The sequence below is a fragment of the Mauremys reevesii genome, linkage group 18, assembly GCF_016161935.1.
Source record: "Mauremys reevesii isolate NIE-2019 linkage group 18, ASM1616193v1, whole genome shotgun sequence".
Taxonomy (NCBI): Eukaryota; Metazoa; Chordata; order Testudines; family Geoemydidae; genus Mauremys; species Mauremys reevesii.
Genome location: NC_052640.1, coordinates 28,339,575 through 28,363,956, shown reverse-complemented (window position 1 = coordinate 28,363,956; position 24,382 = coordinate 28,339,575). Strand labels below are relative to the sequence as shown.

The window sequence follows — 24,382 nt, the reverse complement described above, 5'->3', positions numbered from 1 at the left end:
GGACTTTGTCAATCGTGAATGAAGTGTCCAGACAGAGCACCCCTGCTGTCACCACCAGCGCACAGCCACGGCCCCATTGAGCCCCATGCCGCCTGGCTTTACCAAAGCGCATCCCCTCCCTGCTCATCCTGCAATGCACCCTCAGAGCTCACTGCTTGGGGGCAGACACCTGTGTCCCAAACCCTGGAAGTCACAGGAGCTGGGCTCAATTCTTGTTTTTGTCCAAGACTTTCTACGTATCCCCTTTGGAATAATGCCACCACCATGCTCTTCTGTACCCCTTTTCAACCCTGGAGCTCAAAACGGTCTACAAAGGGCGGTCACTAGCATTACCTCCACTTTACAGATGGGGAAACTGAGGCACAGGGCGGGGCAGTGACATGCCCAAGTTCACCAGCAAATCAGTCGCAGACCTGGGCAATAGAACCCACATCTCCTGTGTCTCAGCCCAGTACCTTACTCACTAGACAGCACTGTCTCCCTGAAAGGCACTTGAACTCCCCATGGGTGTAGCTGTCAGATGGGGATGCTGCTGCTTTCCCCAGGGACGCATCTGTGTCGTGTTCCCCTCTGTGCCCGGACCACAGGGAATGGGAGTCTGATGCCAGAGCCTGGCTCTGAGACGTTCAGCTCACGGGGTCACTGGTTCCACCGTGGCTGTTGGTCAAGGTAGCAGCCTTTACACTGCCCTGCCTCCCAACGGGGTGGTGAAGATAAGAGGCTCAGTGACCATGGTGGTGATGCCCCCACTAGTGACGCCTTTTGCTACTGTCTCCCGTGACCGTCTCATAAGCAAAGTAGGGAACTAGAGCCTAGATGAACCGACTATAAGTTTGGTGCACAACTGGTTGGAAAACTGTACTCGGAGAATAGTTCTCAAGGGTTCCCAATGCAGCTTGAAGGGCCTGAGTGGGATCCTACAGGGAGCTATCCTGAGCCCGGCTCTATTCAATCCCTTCATCAGTGATTTGGACAATGGCATAGAGAAGTACACAGATGAAGTCTGAGGGGCTGCCAAGCTGGGAGGGGTTGCAAGCACTTTGGAGGACAGGATTAGAATCCAAAATGATCTGAACAAACTGGAGAAATGGGCTGAAATAAAGAGGATGAAATTCAATAAGGACAAATGCCAAGTACTTAGGAAGGCATAATCAAGTGTACAAATACAAGATGGGACCTGACTGCCTAGGAAGGAGTCCTGCAGAAAAGGATCTGGGGGTTATAGTGGATCACAAGCTAAATATGAGGCAACAATGTAATGTTGCAAAGCAAGTGAACATAATTCTGGAATATATTAGCGTGACGTGCCGGCCGCTTCCGGGAGCGGTGTGGGGCTGGGGCAGACAGGGAGCCTGCCTTGGCCCCACTGTGCCGCCTGACTTTCAGCTGCCTAAAATCTCCCGGTTTGGCTTCAGTAGCCTCTGGGCGCTAGAGCCTGATTCTGGCAGACTGCCGGTGAAACGGGGAGGCTTGGCAGCCATAGGTGCGGGGCCATAGAAATTGCTGAGACGTGACGCTGTGCTCGGTGCCTCCACAGAACCACAGACAGACGTGCAATATAAATACGGTGCGGGAGGAGCAGGTGTGAGCATGAGACCGAGAGCCAGGCCAACGGCCCTGTAATCCTCTGGGCCAGAGGTCCCCAAACTGTGGGGTGCGCCCCCTAAGGGGGCACAGAGGAATATTCGGGGTGGGGGGCACAGCTGCCCAGCCCAGGACCCATGGGGGCGGCAGAGAGAGCACCGCCCAGCTCTGCTCCTGGCCCTGGGCCCAGCTGCTGGCCCTGGCTGCCAGGACTGAGCCCGGGGCTCTGTTGCTGACCCCGCACCCTGGCCCACGCTCGGAACCCCGGCTGCCGGCCTTGGCCCCTGGCCTCCGCTGTGCTCTTGGCCCGGCCCCCGCCCCCGCTCCCAGCTGTGGCCCCAGCCCCCTTACCTCTGTCTGTGTCCCCAGAGCTGCAGGGGAGGGGTGTGGACGGGACAATGGGGAGCATGAAGTGAAAAGTTTGGGGCCCACTGCTCTGGGCCATGAGCTGTTACCACTGGGGCCGCACCCTGGGACGTTAACCCTTTACACGGCAGCCTCTGCATCGCACTAGCATCCCATTAGATTGTATGAAAGACCCAACACAAACTAAAGCTTTGTAGAGACGCGTAACCCCCTCGCCGGGCCTGTGACGTCCTGGAGCCCTGACAACTCCGAGGGCGAATGCCACTCGCGGTGTCCCTGGAGCTCTGAAGGGGAAACACTCCTGACCCCCAGGGCCGGCTAGAGTCCAAGGTGGCAGCGACTGCTGTGACCATCTGGTCTGAGCGGCTGTATCACAGGCCACAGCCCCGGGCTTGAGCTAGAGCAGATGTTTAAAAAAAATCCGACTTCATTTACAACTGGCCAGTGTTGGAGACTCCACCCTGATTTGGGTAAATTGTTCCACCGGTTAATTACCCTCCTGGCCGTTACAAAACGATGCCTTGTTTCTAGCCTGAATTTCTCTAGCTGCAACTTCCAGCCATTGGAGCTTGTTCTGCCTTTGCCTGCAAGAGTGAAGGGCCCTCTGGTGTCGAATTCTGCCCCCCGTGTACGTACTGCTGCCTAGACAGTGATCAAATCACCCCTTAAACTCCTCTTGAGAAGCCAATAGGTTGAGCTCCTTGAGTCTGTCACTAGAAGGCAGGTTTTCCAAGCCCTTGAGCATTCTGCTGGCTCTGCTCTGAACCCTCTCCACTGGATCATGAATTGTGGCCTCCAGCACTGGACACAGGATTCCAGTTTGCACCAGTGTCAAATGCAGAGCTCACATAACCCTACGCGAGATTCCTGTTTATACATCCCAGGATCACATTGGCCCTTTTGTCCTCAGGGGAGCACTGTTCAGCTGATTATCCCCCACGGGAAGTACGCTCTGCTTGCCTAGTTCTTAGAAGTACGATGTTGCATTTGGCCATATTAAAACAGATCTTGTTTGCTTCTGCCCAGCATACCAAGCGATCCAGATTGCTCAGTATTGGTGACCTGTCCTCTTTGTTATTTATTTATCTGTGTCATCTGCAAACATTCTCACTGATGAGAGGTTTTTAAGGTCAGGCTTGACAAAGCCCTGGCTGGGATGATTTAGTTGGGGTTGGTCCTGCTTTGAGCAGGGGGTTGGACTAGATACCTCCTGAGGTCCCTTCCAACCCTGAGATTCTATGATTCTATGATGAGTTTGTGCTTTCTTCCAGGTCACTGATAAAAATGTGAAATAGCGCAGGGCCAAGAATCAATCCTGGTGGGACCCCGCTAGAAACACCCCCCCACTCAGTGATGATTCCCCGGTTCAAATTACATTCTGAACCCTCTCATTCCGGCAGTGTTTCATCCACGTAACGGGTGGCATGCGGATTTTCTAGTGTTCTAGTTTCAGACTCAAAATATCTTGTGGTGCCAAATCAAATGCCTGACCGAAGTCAAAATGTTTTACATCAGCCCTATCACCTTTACCAACCAACGCGTCAAGTCATCAAAAAAGCCATCACATTAGTTTGACAGGCTCTATTTTCCATTAGCCTATGTTGAGTGCCATTAATTACCTCCTCCCTTTAATTCTTTATTAATCGAGTCCCATCACAGCTGCTCCATTATCCTTGCCGGGATCAATGTCAGGCTGACAGGCCTAGACTTACCTGGGTCGGCGCGTGTACCCACAACGCGAGTTTCCTTCCACTCCTTTTCCGGGATTGGGGATGATGGAGCAGCTTGTGTGCGTGGAGCAGGAATGTCTACTCTGGCCACAAGGGGGCACCAGTGCTGCAGTGATGGGCAGCTGCGGGCACTCAGGGGCTGGATTCCTGGTCTGGAGGGGAGGATGCCCGGCGCATGCAGTGCCCTCGTCAGAGAGCGGCAGGGGCTGGGTGGTGCCGCTCAGTGAGGCTCGGAGCATGAACCTGCAGACAGGGAGAGAAAGGAGATCCCAGTATAAACCAGTATAACGGCAGCTTCAGAGCGGGGAGGAGCAGTGGAGCTCCCAGTATAAACCAGTACAGGGAGGCTGCTGCTGCTGCTGTAGGACTGGGACCCTCCCAGTTCTCCCAGTGTAAGGCGAGGGAGTGGAGATCCCAGTCTCAGCCCAGAGGCTTCCCTAGACCCTCCCGCGGATGGAGGAGCCCCCGGCGAGGCGGCCTGGGGCCGTGGGCTGCTGGCGCTGCTTCTGGGAGTTCTGGAACTACGAGACCCCCAAAGTCATCGTGGTGAAGAACCGCAACCTCGGCATCATGTACAGAGGGGTGCAGCTGCTGATCCTGCTCTACTTCATCTGGTAGGTTGCTGGCTGAGCCAGTGTGTGGGTCTGGGAGAGATGGGGTGGGGAGAGCTGAGGGGGCAGGCAGAGACATGCCAGCCTCAGCACCAGCACAGAGAGCTGAGTGGGGGGCTGGATCCTCTGCTGCATTGGAGCCATTTGCTGCTTTACACCAGAGAAGGATCTGGCCCAAGGGTTGCAGTTCAACCCTTTCCTGTGCTGCTGAGTTCAGGAAGGGACGGAGTGGGGTTAGATGCAGGAGGGAGGGGACGCAAGGTTCTGTCCAGCCCCACTGCCATGAGGCCCTGCTGGCCCCACGATGGAACTGGGGGGGTCTGGGATTAGGACAGGGTCCTGCAGTAGGTACGTCGTTAGCTGGGTGAGCCACATAGCTGCAACCAGAGAAAAAGAGGTGGGGGTGGGGGACCAACAAGGAGTGTTTTATTCAACACAGCAGAGACAAGGCAGGAGGGCAGCGTAGCCAGCCCGGCCTGGGCACATTGCTGGGCCCGGCCCTTTGCAATGTGGTTACATCTTGCATCACTTTGCACCGACCCTTCCGACTCCGGAATACGAGAGCTGGTGAATAAAAGGCAATTATGGTTTGCAGGAGACTTCAGGGGTTTTAGTTTCCCGTTAGAATGTTTTTGTTTTCTTCCTCTCAATGACAATCCCAGCCTGAAACCTTTTCCATTTGATCAAAACATTTCTGATAAAAATGTAGTTTTCAAAAATCATTTCTGGTAAAAAAGCAAAAACAAATTGGTTTGGGGTAAAAAAATGTTGCCTTTGGAAAATCAAAACCTGAGCAGTGGTACCAAAAAGGAAACCTGTCCCCCAAACAGTTTTTGGTTTTCATACCCCCCTCCCCCGCCCGAAATTTCAACTCAAATAAAAACGTGCACAGGTCTCGGGTTTGGGGTTTTCTGCCAAAAAATTTTTTTGTCTGACTCTGGTAAAAATGTAGTAAAATGAATTGTTCTTTTTCCTTTTCCCCTTTTCCCTTTGCTCTGCTCTCCAGTGCCCCCTCAATCGCCTTTTTCTAGATTGTTTAATAGTCGTTTTCTCCTACTGTCCTGTCTATGTTGTGGTCTCCTCCTCCCTCCTTTAACTTTCCATTCTCTTTTCATAGAATCATAGAATCTCAGGGCGGGAAGGGACCTCAGGAGGTATCTAGTCCAACCCCCTGCTCAAAGCAGGACCAAACCCAACTAAATCATCCCAGCCAGGGCTTTGTCAAGCCTGACCTTAAAAACCTCTAAGGAAGGAGATTCCACCACCTCCCTAGGGAACCCATTCCAGTGCTTCACCACCCTCCTAGTGAAATAGTGTTTCCTAATATCCAACCTAAACCTCCCCCTCTGCAACTTGAGACCATTGCTCCTTGTTCTGTCATCAGCCACCACTGAGAACAGTCTAGATTCATCCTCTTTGGAACCCCCTTTCAGGTAGTTGAAAGCAGCTATCAAATCCCCCCTCATTCTCCTCTTCTGCAGACTAAACAATCCCAGTTCCTTCAGCCTCTCCTCATAAGTCATGTGCCCCAGCCCCCTGATCATTTTCATTGCCCTTCGCTGGACTCTTTCCAATTTCTCCACATCCCTCCTGTAATGGGGGGGGGGGGGCAAACTGGACGCAATACTCCAGTGTGGCCTCACCAGTGCCGAATAGAGGGGAATGATCACGTCCCTCGATCTGCTGGCAATGCCCCTACTAATGCAGCCCAAAATGCTGTTGGCCCTCTTGGCAACAAGGGCACACTGCTGACTCATATCCAGCTTCTCATCCTCTGTAATCCCCAGGTCCTTTTCTGCAGAACTGCTGCCTAGCCACTCGGTCCCCAGTCTGTAGCAGTGCATGGGATTCTTCCTCCCTAAGTGCAGGGGTATGTCTACACTACGGGATTATTCCGATTTTACATAAACCGATTTTTTAAAACATTGTATAAAGTCGAGTGCATGCGACCACACTAAGCACATTAATTCGGCGGTGTGCATCCATGTACCGAGGCCAGCGTTGATTTCCAGAGTATTGCATTGTGGGTAGCTATCCCATAGTTCCCGCAGTCTCCCCTCCCATTGGAATTCTGGGTTGAAATCACAATGCATGATGGGGCAAAAACAGTGTCACGGGTGATTCTGGGTAAATGTCGTCACTCAATCCTTCCTCCGTGAAAGCAACGGCAGACAATCATTTCGCGCCCTTTTTCCCTGGATTGCCCTGGCAGACGCCATAGCATGGCAACCATGGAGCCTGTTTAGCCTTTTTTTCACTGTCACCGTATGTGTACTGGATGCTGCTGACAGACGCGGTACTGCAGCACTACACAGCAGCATTCATTTGCCTTTGCAAGATAGCAGAGACGGTTACCAGTCCTATTGCACCATCTGCTGCTTTGGAAATTGGCGATGACAGTTACCAGTCCTATTGTACCGTCTGCTCCTGGCTGGCCTAGCTGAGGTCAGCTGGGGGCGCATGGACAAAATTGGGAATGACTCCCCAGGTCATTCCTTTCTTTACGTTTTGTCTAAAAATAGAGTCAGTCCTGCCTAGAATATGGGGCAAGTCTACTAGACAACCAGAGAGCACAGCTGCTCTGGGTCAGAGCCCCAGAGATCCTGCAGAAATGATGAGCTGCATGTCATTCTAGGGGCTGCCCCTGCAACAATCCCACCCGTTGCTTCCCTCCTCCCCCACCCCTCCTGGGCTACCGTGGCAGTGTCCCCCCATTTGTGTGATGAAGTAATAAAGAATGCAGGAAGAAGAAACACTGACTTTTAGTGAGATAAAATGATGGGGAGGTAGCCTCCAGCTGCTATGATAGTCCAGGCAGGACAGAATCTCCATTAGTCATTAAAGGGTGGGGGGGAGAGGAGCTCAGCCTCCAGCTGCTATGATGAGGATGGTTACCAGCCCTATTGCACCATCTGCCAGGACTGAATCTCCAGGACACAAAGCTTAAAGAAGGGAATGACCGGGAGTCATTCCCATTTTTGCCCAGGCGCCCCCAGCCGACCTCACCGTGGCCAGCCAGGAGCACTCACGGGATGATGACAAGGACGGCTATCAGTCATTTTGTACCGTACCGTCTGCCACCAGGGAGGGGAGGGGAGGGGAGAGGATGCTGCTGTTTAGCGCTGCAGCACCCCGTCTACCAGCAGCATCCAGTAGACGTACGGTGACATTGAAAAGAGGCGAGAAATGATTTTTTCCCCTTTTTTTTGAGGAGGGGATGGGGGGTAAATTGACGACATATTCCCTGAACCAGCCCAGACAATGTTTTTGACCCTTCAGGCATTGGGAGCTCAGCCAAGAATGCAAATGCTTTTCAGAGACTGCGGGAACTGTGGGATAGCTGGAGTCCTCAGTCCCCCCTCCCTCCCTCCCTCCATGAGCATCCATTTGATTCTTTGGCTTTCCGTTACGCTTGTCACGCAGCACTGTGCTGAGTCCCTGCTGCGGCCTCTGTCTATCATAGCCTGGAGCTTTTTTCAAATGCTTTGGCATTTCGTCTTTTGGAACGGGGCTCTGATAGAACAGATTTGTCTCCCCATCCAGTGATCAGATCCAGTATCTCCCGTACAGGGCCGGCTCCAGACCCCAGCGCGCCAAGCGCGCGCTTGGGCGGCGTCCCGCGGGAGGGTGGCAGGCGGCTCCGGCGGACCTCCCGCAGGCATGCCTGCGGAGGGTCTGCTGGTCCCGCGGCTCCGGTGGAGCATCCGCAGGCATGCCTGCGGGAGGTCCACCGGAGCCGCGGGACCCGCGACCGCCAGCGCGCCCCCCGCGGCGAGCCACCGTGCTTGGGGCGCCCCAAATCCTAGAGCCACCCCTGCTCCCGTACAGTCCAGGCTGGAGCTATTTTTGGATTTGGGACTGCATCGCCACCCTTGCTGATCAGCGCTCCACACTGGGCAAACAGGAAATAAAATTCAAAAGTTCGTGGGGCATTTCCTGTCTACCTGGCCAGTGCATCCGAGTTCAGATTGCTTTCCAGAGCGGTCACAATGGTGCACTGTGGGATACCGCCCGGAGGCCAATACTGTCTATTTGTGGCCACACTAACCCTAATCCGACATGGCAATACTGATTTCAGCGCTACTCCCCTCGTCGGGGAGGAGTACAGAAATCAGTTTAAAGAGCCCTTTATATCGATATAAAGGGCTTCGTTGTGTGGACGGGTGCAGGGTTAAATCGGTTTAACGCTGCTAAATTCGGTATAAATGCGTAGTGTAGACCAGGCCCAGGACTCCACACTTGTGCTTGTTGAACCTCATCAGATTTCTTTTGGCCCAATCCTCCAATTTGTCTAGGTCACTCTGGACCCTATCCCTGCCTTTCTGTGTATCTACCTTTCCCCCAGCTTAGTGTCACCTATGAACTTGCTGAGGGTGCAATACGTCCCATCCTCCAGATCGTTGATAAAGATGTTGAACAAAACCGGCCCCAGGACCGACCCTTGGGGCACTTTGCTTGATACCACTTTCTTCTCCCTCTGTTTGTCCCGGACCCTTCCCCTCTCTCTCATCCCCCATTCCCACTCTCTCTGCACTCTGCCCCCCTACTTCCCTTTCCACTAAAAGCTCCCCCATCCCATGCCCTCTCCTTCCCCACACCCACTCGCTCTCCTCTTTCCCACCCCCATGTCACGCGCGCACATGCTGGTGAATGAGATCTCCCAGCAGGGCAGTCACACACACCGCCCAGCTGATCCGGAAACGATTTCCTCACGGCATAATTCAGCCCATGGCCAATGCAGTTCTCGGCCTCGCTGCCGAGTCTGCTCACCAGCGCAAAGCATGGCGGGGACGGGGAGTGTGTGACAGGGACCCCCCCCCCACCTCCGCTCCAAGAGGGACCACCCAGCATCTGTTAGCTGGAAATAAGTCTGAATCCCGGCTGAGGGAGCCAGGATTCCTGGTGACCTGCAGGCGAAAGGCTTTGCTAGCAGGGCCTTGAGACACCCCGGCCTCAAGCAGCACTAACTATTACACTGCCCAGAATGACGCTTGCTCTCTAGCCAGCTGGTGAATGCAGCCAGTGGGCCAGGGCCTGAGGGGGACAAACACACCCGCTATTTGAGAGGCGGTGGGATTCCAGGATCCTGTTCCTGGCTCTAGGATCAGCTTCATGCAGCGTTTCTCAGTCAGTGCCATGTGGTCCCATCTGGCCTGGGAATCTGTGGAAAGCTCCCGTCCCTGGGTCAGTCTTGCCAAGCCAACCGCCCTTCCTTTGTTTCCTAGTCTCTGGAAACCCTGCTGGAACCAGTATCTGCAAACCTCACTGGGGTGGCACCAGTCTGGAGGTGTTGAGTGTGAATCCCTGTCCCTGGCCCCAAAGATCCTGCACTGGGTCTCCCTTTTCCATGCCAGGCCCCCTCTGGGACCCCCTCCCAGCCAGGTGGGATCCAGCTAGCCCCCTCCCCCCCCCCACACATTTAGCAATATGGGTTGGGCAGGGTGGTTACAAGGCTCTGATATGGGTTTGTAGTGCCCAGAGTAAGAATCCCAGGGCCAGTGGTTACACACAGCTCAATCAAGCACATACATTGGCACGTTCCTTCTGTAAGGCAAAGGGGTGAGACTTTCCCCCGGCTTAGCGAGACCTGGGTTTTGTGAGTTGCACTTTCACTCCCTGGGCGAGTGGCGAGGTTGGCACGCGAGGGCTCGGTTAATAGCGAGGATTAGGAAGGGCACAGAAGCACTTCCGGCCGTTAGTAAATAGCCGAGGCCAGAGCCGTGGTCTCCTGGCTTGCAGGCTGGCTCCTCGCCCAAGGCCAGCTGGGACCTTGTGAGGGGAGGGTCTCTCTGCAAAGACCAGGGATTTCACCTGCCCTGCAGGCTGGGGAGACCGACCTGCCACATGCATGAGCGTCACCCAGACGGATGAGCCCTGGTGGGGGTGTGCAGGATCCCCCAACAGCGACAGACCTGCTCCCAGAGTCCCCAGCCACCTCCTCTCCTGGCTCCTCTCTGCCCCGCTCTCCCCCGCACGGCATCACTCACCCTCTAAGACCATCACCGCGCCCCACACACCCGTTCGTGCTCCCCAGGTTCCCTCGGCCCCGTCACTGGCTTCCACTGGCCTCCTGTCTCTGCCTGCTCCTTCCTGGTGCTCCCAGCACCTGACCCCCTTGGTGTGGGCTGGGATCTGTGATGGGACGGGCTAGCTCCCGGGAGCTGCCCGGCAGGGATGTGGATAATGCAGCAGTGCAGGGAGGATGGGGCGGGGTTGCAGGAGACGGGGAGAAGCCCTTGCGTTTTGGATTCCCCAGCCATAGAGCAGGCAGAGGTGGGGGATATGTCCCTCCCCCCCACCTGCTGCACCCCTGGCGGCTTGGGACCCAGGTGAGAGCAGCGGGGGCAGTGCTGGGCTCGGATCCTGGGCGGGGTGTGTGTGCCCCTGACGGCTCCCCCCACCCCCAGGTACGTGTTCATCATCCAGAAGGGCTACCAGGAGAGCGAGACGGGCCCCGAGAGCTCTGTGCTCACCAAGGTGAAGGGCGTCACCCGCTCGCACAGCAAGGTCTGGGACGTGGAGGAGTACGTCAAACCCGCTGAGGTGAGGCTGTGACGCTGCCCCCCGCCCAGGCTGTGACGCTGCCCCCCACCCAGGCTGTGATCTGCCCCCTGCCCAGGCTGTGATCTGACCCCGCGAGGCCCTGACATTACCCCCCGCCAAGGCGGTGCCGCGGCCCCCCACCCAGGCGGGGATCGGCCCCCTGCCCAGGCTGTGACCTGCCACCCCCCCCCGCGAGGCCCTGACATTACCCCCCCCCGCAAGGCTGTGACGCTGCCCCCTGCCCAGGCTGTGACGCTGCCCCTGCCCAGGCTGTGATCTGACCCCGCGAGGCCCTGACATTACCCCCGCAAGGCTGTGACGCTGCCCCCTGCCCAGGCTGTGACGCTGCCCCTGCCCAGGCTGTGATCTGACCCCGCGAGGCCCTGACATTACCCCCGCGAGGCTGTGACGCTGCCCCTGCTCAGGCTGTGATCTGACCCCCTGCCCAGGCTGTGACACTGCCCCCGCCCAGGCTGTGATCTGTCCCCCCGCCTCTGTGAGGCCCTGGCATTAACCCCTGCCCAGGCTGTGACGCTGCCCCCGCCCAGGCTGTGATCTGTCCCCCCGCCTCTGTGAGGCCCTGGCATTAACCCCTGCCCAGGCTGTGACGCTGCCCCCACCCAGGCTGTGATTTGCCCCGCCCAAGCTGTGACGCTGCCCCCGCCCAGGCTGTGATCTGACCCCGTGCGAGGCCCTGACATTACCCCCGCAAGGCTGTGACGCTGCCCCTGCCCAGGCTGTGATCTGACCCCTGTGCGAGGCCCTGACATTACCGCCCCGCAAGGCTGTGACGCTGCCCCCGCCCAGGCTGTGATCTGACCCCTTCTCCGAGGCCCTGACATTATCTCCCCACCGTAAGGCTGTGACACTGCCCTCCCCATGCACCCCCACAAGGCTTTGATGTGACCCCTCTCCCCTCTGGGAAGCCAAAGCACTGCCCCTCCCCCACTCCCTCCCCATGAATCCCTGACGCTGCCCCTCCCCGCAACAGGCTGTAATAGCGCCTGCCTGATACCAGGTCCCCCTGGAAACAACCAGACCCTGACAGCCCCCAGACAGGCTGCTCTGGGCACCTCGCTAACGCTGGCTGTGCCAGTGCTAATAACAGCGCGTCACCCGCATGTGACCAGCACCCCCCAGGCTTCCACTGAGCTCTGCATGGAGCCATGGCTCAGCACAGAGCACCCCTCCCTGCACCCCCCCATTGCACCCCCAGAGCCCCCGCTGAGCGCTGCACGGAGCCAGGGCCCAGCACAGAGCGCCCCTCCCTGCACCCCCCTACTGCACCCCCAGAGCCCCCGCTGAGCGCTGCACGGAGCCAGGGCCCAGCACAGAGCGCCCCTCCCTGCACCCCCCTACTGCACCCCCAGAGCCCCCGCTGAGCACTGCACGGAGCCAGCACAGAGCGCCCCTCCCTGCACCCCCGCATTGCAGCCCGAGGGCCCTGCTGAGCACTGCACAGAGCCCGGGCCCAGCACAGAGCCCCCCTCCCTGCACCTCCCCCTTGCCCCCCCCGAGCCCCCGCTGAGCACTGCACGGAGCCAGCACAGAGCGCCCCTCCCTGCACCCCCCTACTGCACCCCCAGAGCCCCCGCTGAGCACTGCACGGAGCCAGCACAGAGCGCCCCTCCCTGCACCCCCGCATTGCAGCCCGAGGGCCCTGCTGAGCACTGCACAGAGCCAGGGCCCAGCACAGAGCCCCCCTCCCTGCACCTCCCCATTGCACCCCCAGGGCCCCCGCTGAGCACTGCACGGAGCCAGGGCCCAGCACAGAGCGCCTGTCCCTGCACCCCCCTGTTGCACCCCCAGAGCCCCCGCTGAGCACTGCACGGAGCCAGGGCCCAGCACAGAGCCCCCGGCCCTGCACCCCCTCTTTGCACCCCCCAGGGCCCCGCTGAGCACTGCACGGAGCCAGCACAGAGCGCTCCTCCCTGCACCCCCAGAGCCCCCGCTGAGCGCTGCACGGAGCCAGGGCCGGGCACAGAGCCCCTGTCCCAGCACCCCCCATTGCACCCCCAGGGCCCCTGCGCTGGGCCAATCCCCCTGTGTGCGCTGACTTGCCTACTTGCCATAGGGAGCCCAGCGAGACCCCGCGACCCCTAGAACAGTGTGCCCTGGGGCCAGCCCGGCGTGGCTCCTGCGGGGGGAAATGGTGAAGGGACTGGCCTGGGCAGGGGGGCAGGATTTACGGGCCCTCCCCCCTTGGGAATATGGAGAGGCAGCTGGCTGCTCTTTCGCTGGCTGAGGCCGGCCAGGCGGATGCCCTCCAGTGATCTCACTCACTCCATCGCCAGCCGGGCACCCAGTGAGGGCTGGGGGGGAAACGGGCGGGGGGCTCCATGGAAAACATCTCTCTCTCCCTGTCGGCTCTGCAGGGCGGCAGCGTGTTCAGCATCCTCACCCGGGTGGAAGTCACCCACTCCCAGACTCTGGAGCGCTGCCCCGAGGTGAGGGAGGCAGCCGGGGCTGGGTGGAGGGCAGGGCACAGCCCGGGGGTGGGGGGTGGAGGCAGGGGGCCTGGCTGGCTGGGGGCAGCGAAATGATGTGAGGAAGGAGGCTGGGGCTGGAGGACTGGGCGTGCTTTGAGCTGCCCCACGGCAGCCCCAGACCCACACTCCAGCCCAGGGTGATTGACAAGCAGGAGCACAGCGGCTGGTGGGTAGGTGGCAGCCCGCATGGCGGGAGAGGGAGCGACACCAGTTGCAGGGGGTGGGAGCTGCGGTGTGTCCTGGAGCCAGAACTGGGCCTCTCTGGCTCCCGGCATCCTGCTCGGCTCTGCCCCATTTCCACACCTGGGTCTGGGCTGAGCTCGCTCAGCTCCCGGCTGCTGAGTGCAGGGGGCAGAGGTCACCCAACGCGAGGGGCATCCCAGGCTGCAGGGGGTGGTGAGGTGGGGGTGAGAGGGAGGGTGCTGGGTAGGGGGACTGGCTCAGTCCCATCGCTCCCCTCCCCCAGCTCTGCCCTCTTTGCAGGGTCCCAGGGGTCCCTCCCCTCTCCCAGTGACACCTTGGTTTCTGCCCCCGCAGAGCCTGGAGGTCCCTCACGCCGCCTGCAGCTCCGACAGCGACTGTGTGGCTGGGGAGATGGACATGCTGGGGAACGGTGAGTGAGCAGTGCCGCCGGCAGCCGGGATGGCAGCATGGGCACGGGGCAGCGCCAGCCGGAGACTGGCATTCAGCCACCCCAAGGCCAGAGGGAGGGCGGGGCTTGCCACCCCCAGGGGACGCGCTCTCAGTCCATCTGTCTGTTCCCGCAGGAGAGAGGACGGGGCGCTGCGTCCCCTATTACAGCGGGCCGGGGAAGACCTGCGAGGTTACCGCCTGGTGTCCAGTGGAAGACGGACGGACGGTCAGGTAGAGGGGGCCGCTGGGAGTGCAGGGGGAGCTGGGAGCCCCTCACCCTTCTCCTGCCCTGGGATGCCACCCAGCCCTCACCCCAGCACCCAGCTCCAGTGGGACACCCCAGAGGGAGACGGAGCTGGGCAGGGAGGGGGTGCTAGGTTGGGGGGAGGCAGGACCCCCCCTTCTCATCGGGATGGGTTAGCCCCGGGAAAGGGGGGTGTCAGCAGTGGAGAGACACAACACCCTCATGGTGGAGCAGGGACCCCCACGTGCTTTGGGGCGATGTGGTTTTGGGTGGGGGTGGGGGGCCATCACTTGTAGGGGTGGGGAGGACGATGCCCTGGGCTCGGGGAAGAGGAACTCCCTGCCCAGGGAAGGGCTGACACGTTTCTGCCCTCGCCAGCGAGTCCCTGGGGAAGATGGCCGCGCAGTTCACCATCCTGATCAAGAACAACATCCACTTCCCCCGCTTCGGATTCTCCAAGTACGGCTCAGCAGTGACCCGCGAGTCTCACGCCAGCCGCCCCTCGGGGCCAGTCGGGAACAGAGCCGGGGTGGGGAGGAGGGAGCGAGAGCACTGGCACATGGGCACCGGGGGGGGGGGGGGAGACGCTGCCTGGGGGCTGTTCTGGGTGTGTGGGTTGTGTCAGCAGCTGGCTGAATGATGCATTGTGGGCAGGCCGGGGCACCGCAGACCAGCAAACACTAGAGAGGAGTCTGGACCAGGGGTGGGCCAAGGGCCACATCTGGGTGGGGACATTGTATGCAGGGCCGGGGCAGGGGTTGGGGTGCGGGAGGGGGCAGGGGCGGGCCACGGGGCAAGAGGGGGCAGGGGTGGGGCCTCAGGGAAGAGGGGGCAGGGGCGGGCCACAGGGAAGAGGTGGGGTGGGAGGGGCCATGGGGAAGAGGGGGGGCAGGGGCGGGGCCTCAGGGGAAGAGGTGGGGCAGGGGCGGGGCCACGGGGGAAGAGGTGGGGCAGGGGTGGGGCAAGGGTGTTTGGTTTTCAGCAATTAGAAAGTTGGCACCCTAGCGTGTTCGGGCGTGTGCAGGGGTATTGGCAGCTGTGGGCCCCACGGGGGTCTGGGTTTGTTCACGTACATGGGGGATGAGACACTCAGCAGCGCTCGGCGTGTCTCCTCAGAGGGAACGTGAAGGGCGAGAAGAGCGGCTACCTCAAAGGCTGCACCTTCAACGAGACCTCTGACCTGTACTGCCCCATCTTCCGCCTGGGCTCCATTGTGGAGCAGGCAGGAGAGAACTTCACCGCGCTGGCCGAACGGGTAGGCTGTGCGGGAGGGGGCACAGGGGACGGGCTCTGGCCCGGTGTGTGGGGAGGGGGGACCCTCGCCTGGCGACAGGGGACGGGCTCTGGCTGGGTGTGCGGGGAGGGGGGACGCTCGCCCGGTGACAGGGGACGGGCTCTGGTCGGGTGTGCGGGGAGGAGGGACCCTCGCCCGGCGACAGGGGACAGGCTCTGGCCCGGTGTGCAGGGAGGGGGGACCCTCACCTGGTGACAGGGTACGGGCTCTGGCCCGGTGTGTGGGGAGGGGGGACTCTCGCCCGGCGACGGGACGGGCTCTGGCTGGGTGTGCGGGGAGCGGGGACGCTCGCCCGGCGACAGGGGACGGGCTCTGGTCGGGTGTGCAGGGAGGGGGGACTCTCGCCCGGCGACGGGACGGGCTCTGGCTGGTTGTGCGGAGAGGGGGGACGCTCGCCCGGTGACAGGGGACGGGCTCTGGCCCGGTGTGTGGGGAGGGAGGACCTTCCCCCGGAGACAGGAGACGGGCTCTGGCTGGGTGTGCGGGGAGGGGGGACGCTCGCCCGGTGACAGGAGACAGGCTCTGGCTGGGTGTGCGGAGAGGGGGGACGCTCGCCCGGTGACAGGGAACGGGCTCTGGCCCGGTGTGCGGGGAGGCGGGACTCGAGCTCTGGCCCGGTGTGGCTGCTGCCGGGTCTCTCCTAGGGCTGGGTTCTCTCGGGCACGTGGCTCTCGGGTCTCCCCCGAAGGAAGGCTCCGGCTCAGGCCCATCCTGCTGCCGATCTTGCCTCCTGCACAGGGGGCGTTGAGGGTCAGGGGCACTCGAGCAGGTGCCGTGGCAGGGAGTTCCTGGCACGCCAGAGACACCCCGTGGCAGGCTGCTGGGACGCCGTCAGACAGACAGCGCAGGCCTGCAGGCAGCTCCGTGCCGAGCCCAGCATGTCGCTCAATCCGGCTGAACGCCCTGCGCCCAACACTGCCCGGGTGCCTGTGGGGGGCACCAGCTGCTGCAGGAGGGCCTGGCAGGTGAATGCCCTTTGGCTCACTGGCCATTCTCTGCCACTCCCCAGAGCCTTGCGCCATCCTGGCCTCTCTTCTCAGGGTGCCCCCTACTGGGCAGAGGTCAGCTGCTGGGTCCCCTCTGGTGCCAGAGCCACACGCCCCCTGGGCCTGGAGAGCCAGCTCCTTCACGCTTCCCTCGTGCCAGCACCAGTCTGCCAGGCGCTGTGCTGAGCTAGGCTGGCAGGCAGCTCCCGGAGCCCGGCGGGCCCTGCAGGGCGAGCAGGAGGGAAAGTGTCTGGCTGGACGGGCAGCAGGCCGATACGGGGAGCAGAGAGGGGACCTCTGAGACGCAAGGCGGTCTGGGGGGGGGGCAATGGGCTGGAAGTGAGGACCCCAGGTGTTGCCCAGGGCAGCTTGAGGTCCTGCTAGAGCTGTGTTGGTCCTGCCCTGCTCTCTGTCTCCTGCAGGGCGGCGTTATTGGGGTGATCATAAACTGGAACTGTAACCTGGACCTGCCCGACTCCGCGTGCAACCCCAGCTACTCCTTCCGCAGGCTGGATCCCAAGAGCATTCAGGTGTCTTCTGGCTACAACTACAGGTGACCTATCCCTCCGCTCCTCTGGGGCGGTGACCCCCAGGGCCCTGTCATGGAGTGTGGGGGAGTCAGGGCCCCGCACCCCTCTTCCTGGGATTCACCGGGACTCTCAGCCAGCCAGTAACACAGAAGGTTTCTTGGACAGTAGCAACGCCGTCTAAAACAGAGCTTGTAGGTACAGCCAGGACCCCTCAGGCAAGTCCTTCTGGGGGGTTCAGGGAGCTTAGCCCCCAGCTTGGGGTTCCCTGCGTTGCACCCCCCAGCCCCCAACTCCCAAAACCCAAACTCCTCCAGCAGCTCTCCCCCCTCCCCCGCCCAGCTCCTTCTCTCCTTTGGTCAGTCTCCCAGGCAGGTGTCACTTCTCCCAACCCCGCTCCTGGCTCAGGTTACAGCTCAGGTGGCTTCCTTCAAGGCAAGTCCCCCATCCCCAGTGTAACTCCCCTGCAACATTCCCAGGTCACATCTGCCCCACTCCCTGCTCCATCACACCCTGCAGCCCCCCGCTCTCGGGCCTGGCCGCTCCGCTCTGACTGCCCCTCGTCCCACTCTCTCCTGCCCAGGTTCGCCAAATATTACAACTGCAACGGGACGAACACGCGGAGCCTGATCAAGGCCTATGGGATTCGCATCGACGTTATTGTTCATGGCCAGGTGGGCAGAGAACCCTGCCCAGGGACCCCTCCCCCGCCCTGGGCCCGGCACTGCGGGACCCTGCCCGGCGCCCCCTCCCCGCCCTGGGCCCGGCACTGTGGGACCCTACCCAGCGCCCCCTCCTCCACCCTGGGCCCGGCACTGCGGGACCCTGCCCGGCGCCCCCTCCCCCGCCCTGGGCCCAGCACTGCGGGACTCTGCCCGGTGCCCCCTCCCCGCCCTGGGCCCGGCACTGCGGGACCCTGCCCGGCGCCCCCTCCCCCGCCCGGGGCCCGGCCCTGGGGGCCCCTCCCCGGCATCCTCCCGCCCCTGGGCCCGGCACTGCGGGACCCTGCCCGCGCCTCCCCGCCCCTGGGCCCGGCACTGCGGGACCTTGCCCAACACCCCGTCCCGCCCTGGGCCCGGCACTCGGGACCCTGCCCGCGCCCCTCCCGCCCCTGGGCCCGGCACTGCGGGACCCTGCCCGGCGCCCCTCCCGCCCCTGGGCCCGGCACTGCGGGACCCTGCCCGGCATCCCCCCGCCCTGGGCCCGGCACTGCGGGACCATGCCCGCGCCCCTCCCCGCCCTGGGCCCGGCACTGCGGGACCCTGCCTGGCGCCCCTCCCGCCCCTGGGCCCGGCACTGCGGGACCTTGCCCAACACCCCGTCCCGCCCTGGGCCCGGCACTGCGGGACCCTGCCCGGCGCCCCTCCCGCCCCTGGGCCCGGCACTGTGGGGCCCTACCCAGCGCCTCCCCGCCCCTGGGCCCGGCACTGCGGGACCTTGCCCAACACCCCGTCCCCGCCCTGGACCCGGCACTGTGGGACCCTACCCAGCGCCCCCTCCCCCGCCCTGGGCCCAGCACTGCGGGACCCTGCCTGGTGCCCCCTCCCCGCCCTGGGCCCAGCACTGCGGGACCCTGCCTGGTGCCCCCTCCCGCCCTGGGCCCGGCACTGCGGGACCCTGCCCGGCGCCCCCTCCCCCGCCCTGGGCCCGGCACTGCGGGACCCTGCCGGGCGCCCCTCCTGCCCTGGGCCCGGCACTGCGGGACCCTGCCTGGCGCCCCTCCCCGCCTGGGCCCGGCACTGCGGGACCCTGCCCAGCACCCCTCCCGCCCCTGGGCCCGGCACTGCGGGACCCTGCCCGGCGCCCCCTCCCCCGCCCTGAGCCCGGCACTGCGGGACCCTGCCCGGTGCCCCCTCCCCCACGCTGGGCCCGGCACTGCAGGACCCTGCCCGGCGCCCCCTCCCCTTCATGGGGCCTGGCACTGCGGGGACCCTGTGCTGCCAGGCTGGGCCGAGTCACTGACATTCACACATAGGGTGGCCAGATGTCTGGTAGGGGACCTGATGGTGTCCGGTCAGATCTACTGACTGGACACCCAAAGTCCGGTTACTGCAGGTGGGGAGGTGGAGAGGAGCCAGGTCATCGCGGGGGCTGCCTCCTGCCTGCATCGGGCAGCTACAGCTCCCAGGCCCGGCTCTGCAGGCGAGTCCCTCCCCATCCATGCAGGGAGGGGCGGGAGGGGAAGAGCAGCGAGCAACTGTGGGAGGGGGATAGAGAAGCAAACTGGGGTGGGGCCTCATGAGGAAGGGGAGGGGCTGGGGCAGGGGCAGGGCCTTGAGGGAAGGGTCACAGCAGGGGTGGGGTCTGGGGTGAGGAGTGGGGAGGGGTGAGGCCTGGGGAAGGGTCACAGCAGGGGTGGGGTCTGGGGTGACAGGGGTGAGGCCTGGGGAAGGGCCACAGCAGGGATGGGGTCTGGGGTGAGGAGGGGGCAGGGGTGAGGCCTGGGGACGGGACCCAGCAGGGGTGGGGTCTGGGGTGAGGAGTGGGGCAGGGGTGAGGCCTGGGGAAGGGACACAGCAGGGGTGGGGTCTGGGGTGAGGAGTGGGGCAGGAGTGAGGCCTGGGGAAGGGTCACAGCAGGGGTGGGGTCTGGGGTGAGGAGGGGCAGGGGAGGCCTGGGGAAGGGTCACAGCAGGAATGGGGTCTGGGGTGAGGAGGGGGCAGGGGTGAGGCCTGGGGAAGGGACACATCAGGGGTGGGGTCTGGGGTGAGGAGTGGGGCAGGGGTGAGACCTGGGGAAGGGACACATCAGGGGTGGGGTCTGGGGTGAGGAGTGGGGCAGGGGTGAGGCCTGGGGAAGGGTCACAGCAGGGGTGGGGTCTGGGGTGAGGAGTGGGGAGGGGTGAGGCCTGGGGAAGGGTCACAGCAGGGGTGGGGTCTGGGGTGAGGAGTGGGGCAGGGATGAGGCCTGGGGAAGGGTCACATCAGGGGTGGGGTCTGGGGTGAGGAGTGGGGCAGGGGTGAGGCCTGGGGGAAGGGTCACATCGGGGGTGGGGTCTGGGGTGAGGAGTGGGGCAGGGGTGAGGCCTGGGGGAAGGGACACAGCGGGGGTGGGGTCTGGGGTGAGGAGTGGGGCAGGGGTGAGGCCTGGGGAAGGGACACAGCGGGGTGGGGTCTGGGGTGAGGAGGGGGCAGGGGTGAGGCCTGGGGAAGGGACACAGCAGGGGGGGGGTGTGGGGTGAGGAGTGGGGCGGGGTGAGGCCTGGGGGAAGGGTCACAGCGGGGTGGGGTTTGGGGTGAGGAGTGGGGCAGGGGTGAGGCCTGGGGGAAGGGACACAGCAGGGGTGGGGTCTGGGGTGAGGAGTGGGGCAGGGGTGGAGTCTGGGGGGACAAGGTGGGGCAGGGCCCAGGGGAAGGGACGGGGAAGGGAGGTTCTGGGGTTTATATTCTATATGACAAAGCTGGGAACCCTGAGCCCCGGGGGGGTGGCAGGGGGTGAGGAGCGCGGTGCTGACCGCTCTGGTTTTCTGCCTAGGCAGGGAAGTTCAGCCTGATCCCCACCATCATTAACCTGGCCACGGCGCTGACCTCGGTGGGAGTGGTGAGTATGTGCCCGCTGTGCCCGGGATGCTTGGCACAGGCTCCCTCGGGCACTAACCCCGCTCTCCTGCTCCCCAGGGCTCCTTCCTCTGCGACTGGATCTTACTGACCTTCCTGAACAAAAACAATGCGTACAGCGCCCGGAAATTCGATCAGGTACCGGCCCGGCCCCGCACTACGGCCCTGCCCTGCTCCTGCCAGGGTGCCCCCTCCCCTGGGCCGGGAGGTGCCCCCATCCACAGGCACGGGGGCGGGGAAGCGACTCGCCATGTCACACAGCAAGGCAGGGCAAAGCAGGGAATAGGACCCAGGAGTCCCAGCACCCTGCTCTCACCACTAGACGCCACTGCCTGCGCTGTGACTGGGCATCTCCATGCTCGAGAGCAGGGAGGGAGTGCCTGGGGCACCTCCCCCCACCCCCGAATTACAGCCCAGCAGAGATCCTCCCCCTGCAGCGCTGGGAGACCCCCGGCGAGGCCCCCCGCTACCAGGGGAGGCAGGAGTGAGAGTGGAACTAGCTCCGGAGACCCTGGAGAAGGGGGCCATGAACCCTGCCCGGCCCAGCCCCCTCGTGCTGCAGCTGCTGTCACACGTTGTGTTTCTGCCCATCACAGATGCAGCCGCTTGGCACCTCGAGAGCCAGTGCCCAGAGACCAGGCCGGATGGGCTCTCCCTGCCCCTGCTGGCTCTGGGCGTTCCTTGCAGGAGCCGGGCACCGCAGCCTGCCTGACGAGCCACCCCACGGGCCTTCCCCTGGTCGTTCTCCATACCCCGGGCCCTGGGGTGGGGCCATGGAGCGAGGCCCAGGCACTAACCGCCCCATCTCTCCTCTGTCTGGCCAGGACAGGACCCCGGCCCCAAGCTGCAGCGGTAACGCCTGCACCACCCAGGCCTCCTCGCCGGCCAACCCCCAGGGCCCCGGCCAGCTCTGAGCTGCCTCTGCCCCCCACCTGCTGCTGTGGCTGGACTGGAGAGTGCGGGGACACTGCCACAGGGCAGGCTGAGTGGGACTGGAGGGGTGAGGACCAGGAGACCCCCGGCCCAATCCGGATTTCACCGCGTGGGCAGCAGAGTTCCCGGAGAGCCTCAGCTTCCCTGCGACTCTCTGCAGGGCTTGGGGAGAGTGAGCCCCGGCCCAGACAGGCCCCCAGCGCTAAGCCGAACAGCCGCACAGGCACCCTGGAGCCTTGGACAGATCCCGGGGCAGGGCCAGACCCCCACGGGGGCAGCGTGGGACAGGTACCTGCCCCGTTCTACACCCCCTGCTCTGCCGGCGCCAGCCCCTCCCGCAGTGAACGTGCCCAGTGGGCTGTGATGGGGCGACAGGTCAGCCCCAGGAGCCCAGCCACAGAGAGGCTGGTCTGTGCAGGCCGCAGCCGCCTCCCCGGGCCCAGCCGGCTCTTGAACTCGCACTGACCAGGGTGTCACTTGGGTCGCTGGGTGCCATGAGCTGAGGGAGCACGTGGGTACTGGCCTCTCCCGGGGCATCACCTCTTCCCTGCTACTCTCCCCCTAAGGGAGCCCCCCCTGCCCCGCCCCAGGCTCCTCTTCCTCCACAGCTGCTCCCCCCATTTCCCCTGCTGTGCTGGAGCCTGCTCACCCCATGGAACTGAGGCTGTGAAACCTGCTCTCACGCTCCCATGAGCCACCCACAAACCCGGCCATGCCCACTCATGGCCACTCATCCTTCTGGCTGGCTTTGAGCAGCAGCAACGTACTGACATTTGAATAGTCGTCTTTAGGTTTCAGAGGTAACGCGCCATTGAGATGACATCACCTCTCTCAGAGCTGCTGTTTCAGGCTCCCTGCAGACTCCGGCAGAGTTCACAGCATCAGTGACACGTGGGTCGTATTTTGAAGGGTTTTGTTACAATACTAAGGGCTAGAGATTTAATTGGAGTGCTCAGGGATTGGGGGGGGTCAGGTTTTTGGGGCCCAGCTTGAGACACCTCATTTTCCAGGAAGTGCAGAGCCCCTGTCCTGTGTAAAACTGCCCAGGCTGAGCACCTGAAAATGGAGATGCCCCCAAATCCAAAGGTGGATTTACAGTAAAACACAGGGGGTCCTGGCATGGGGACCCCAGGGACAGGGGGGCCCAGGGACAGGCAGCTGTGGGGGGCAGAAGCTTGGTCCTGCTGGCTCCTGGGGCTCCTGCTGCAGGCTCCGCACCCACCAGCAGCCAAGCTCCCCCGTCCCCCGCCTCCTCCCCTGAGCACGCTGTGGTCCCATTCCTCCCTCTCTCTCTCCCTCCCAGTGCTTCCCCTGCCACCAAACAGCTGTTTGCCAGTGCTCAGGTCACTCCGGGAGCAGGGCTGCAGCGCGCTCAGGGGCGGGACCTTGGGGAAGGGGGTGGAATCGGGGCAGGGTGGAGCAAAGGCAGGGCCCCTGCACTCCCTTACACATACCTCCCCTGCCATGAGCCGCTTGGGGCAGGGGCCTGGGAGCACCCCACGACCCCCATGCCCCGTGCCATGATGGGAAGCACGTAGCTGCCAGAATCCTGAGCTCCTCCAGAGAGAGGTGCCAGGCAGGACGGCGCAGCCCCCACGTGGCCCGTACCCGGAGAGATGGGGGAGGGCAGAGCCCTCATGACTAGACACCAGGCAGCCGGGTGGGTTGCTAGCATGGTGATGCCTGGGCATGGGAGTGGGGGCGCAGATCCTGGATCTCATTGCACCATCTCCCCAGCTTCTTTCCAGGGGCTGGTGCCCAGCCCCACACCCTACACCAGCGGGGCCATACAGGATGATTCTGGGCATCCCCAGCGAGATCAGGGCCCCACTGGGCTAGATGCTGCAACCCACCCCGTATTCCCACTGCATCTCTCATGGAGCTCTCAAAGCAGCCATGGGGCAGGCGAGCCGGGAGCCGGGAGGTGTCTGCTCAGTGTGGCTGCTACATGGCAGCTGTTTATGGGCCTGTGACGGAGCAGGAAGCAGGGCGGATTTGACCTGGGAATGTTGCAGGGGAGTTACACTGGGGATGGGGGACTTGCCTTGAAGGAAGCCACCTGAGCTGTAACCTGAGCCAGGAGGGGGGTTGGGAGAAGTGACACCTTCTGCCTGGGAGACTGACCAAAGGAGAGGAGGAGCTGGGGGAGGGGGAAGAGAGCGGCTGGAGGAGGTTTTGTTTTCAGTCTTGGGCTGGGGGTGCAACGCAGGGAACCCCAGGCTGGGGTCTAAGCTCCCTGAAGCCCCCAGAGGGACCTGGCTGAGGGGTCCTGGTTGTACCTACAAGCCCTGCTTGGGACTGTGTTCCTGTCGGCTAATAAACCTTCTGTGTTACTGGCTGGCGGAGAGTCCCGGTGAATGGCAGGAAGAGGGGAGCAGGGCCCTGACTCCCCCACACTCCGTGACAGGGCCCATCTACGCTACCGAGCTGTGAGGTGTGGCTGCGGCGCGGCCCCGCCAGGCACTGCCTGGCCTTGCCCCCATTGCTCAGCTCAGCCGCTGGGCGCTGTGGAGGGGCCGCAGGGACGTGACCAGCCTGGTGCAGGGCCGTTGCTCTGAGCAGGGCTGGCTAATGGGATGGGGACGGTAGCCGCCTGCGGCCCGAGCCCACGCTGTGACGCAGTGGGCTGCTCTCAGGTTCCTCCCCCTGCTGCCCGGGGCCCAGCGGCACGTAGCTCCCTGCCTGCCGGCCTGGGACAGGAGGTGCAGAAAGACGCTGCCCCCAGCTCGCCAGTGCAGGGAAAGCCATCAGAGCGACTGCAGCTGCCCCACATGATGCCCGACTCACCAGACAGCCCTGAACCCGGACCCCCTGTCACGTCTCCCCGTGTGATGGCATCACATGCCGGATACACCCCTGTGCCTCCCCCCCACACACACTCAGTG

General features: G+C 62.8%; 1 protein-coding gene across 5 annotated transcripts; it reads left to right on the top strand.

The window, feature by feature from the left end:
• Positions 1 to 3,797: 3,797 nt before the first annotated feature.
• Positions 3,798 to 22,722, top strand: P2RX2 (purinergic receptor P2X 2). 5 transcript variants are annotated; one of them, XM_039505190.1, is made up of 12 exons: positions 3,798 to 4,294; positions 10,699 to 10,834; positions 13,210 to 13,281; positions 13,861 to 13,936; positions 14,091 to 14,187; positions 14,579 to 14,659; positions 15,317 to 15,455; positions 16,903 to 17,033; positions 17,591 to 17,681; positions 20,482 to 20,547; positions 20,625 to 20,702; positions 21,389 to 22,722. In XM_039505190.1, the coding sequence occupies exons 1-12, from the start codon at positions 4,134 to 4,136 to the stop codon at positions 21,476 to 21,478; spliced, it is 1,218 nt and encodes a 405-aa protein (XP_039361124.1). In that variant the 5' UTR covers positions 3,798 to 4,133; the 3' UTR covers positions 21,479 to 22,722. The 5 variants fall into 5 exon arrangements, with proteins under 5 accessions (XP_039361124.1, XP_039361122.1, XP_039361123.1 ...); XM_039505188.1 differs by having other exon boundaries at positions 21,161 to 22,722; XM_039505189.1 differs by lacking the exon at positions 13,210 to 13,281 and having other exon boundaries at positions 21,161 to 22,722.
• The last annotated feature ends 1,660 nt before the right edge of the window (positions 22,723 to 24,382 follow it).

What these genes read in the sequence shown, in the direction of transcription:
- P2RX2 (XM_039505188.1), top strand. Translation starts at nt 4,134, where the DNA reads ATGGAGGAGCCCCCGGCGAGGCGGCCTGGGGCCGTGGGCTGCTGGCGC. An exon ending in AGTACGTCAAACCCGCTGAG is followed by an intron (nt 10,835 to 13,209) that starts GTGAGGCTGTGA and finishes TCGGCTCTGCAG; the next exon opens with GGCGGCAGCGTGTTCAGCAT. An exon ending in CCCCGCTTCGGATTCTCCAA is followed by an intron (nt 14,660 to 15,316) that starts GTACGGCTCAGC and finishes GTGTCTCCTCAG; the next exon opens with AGGGAACGTGAAGGGCGAGA.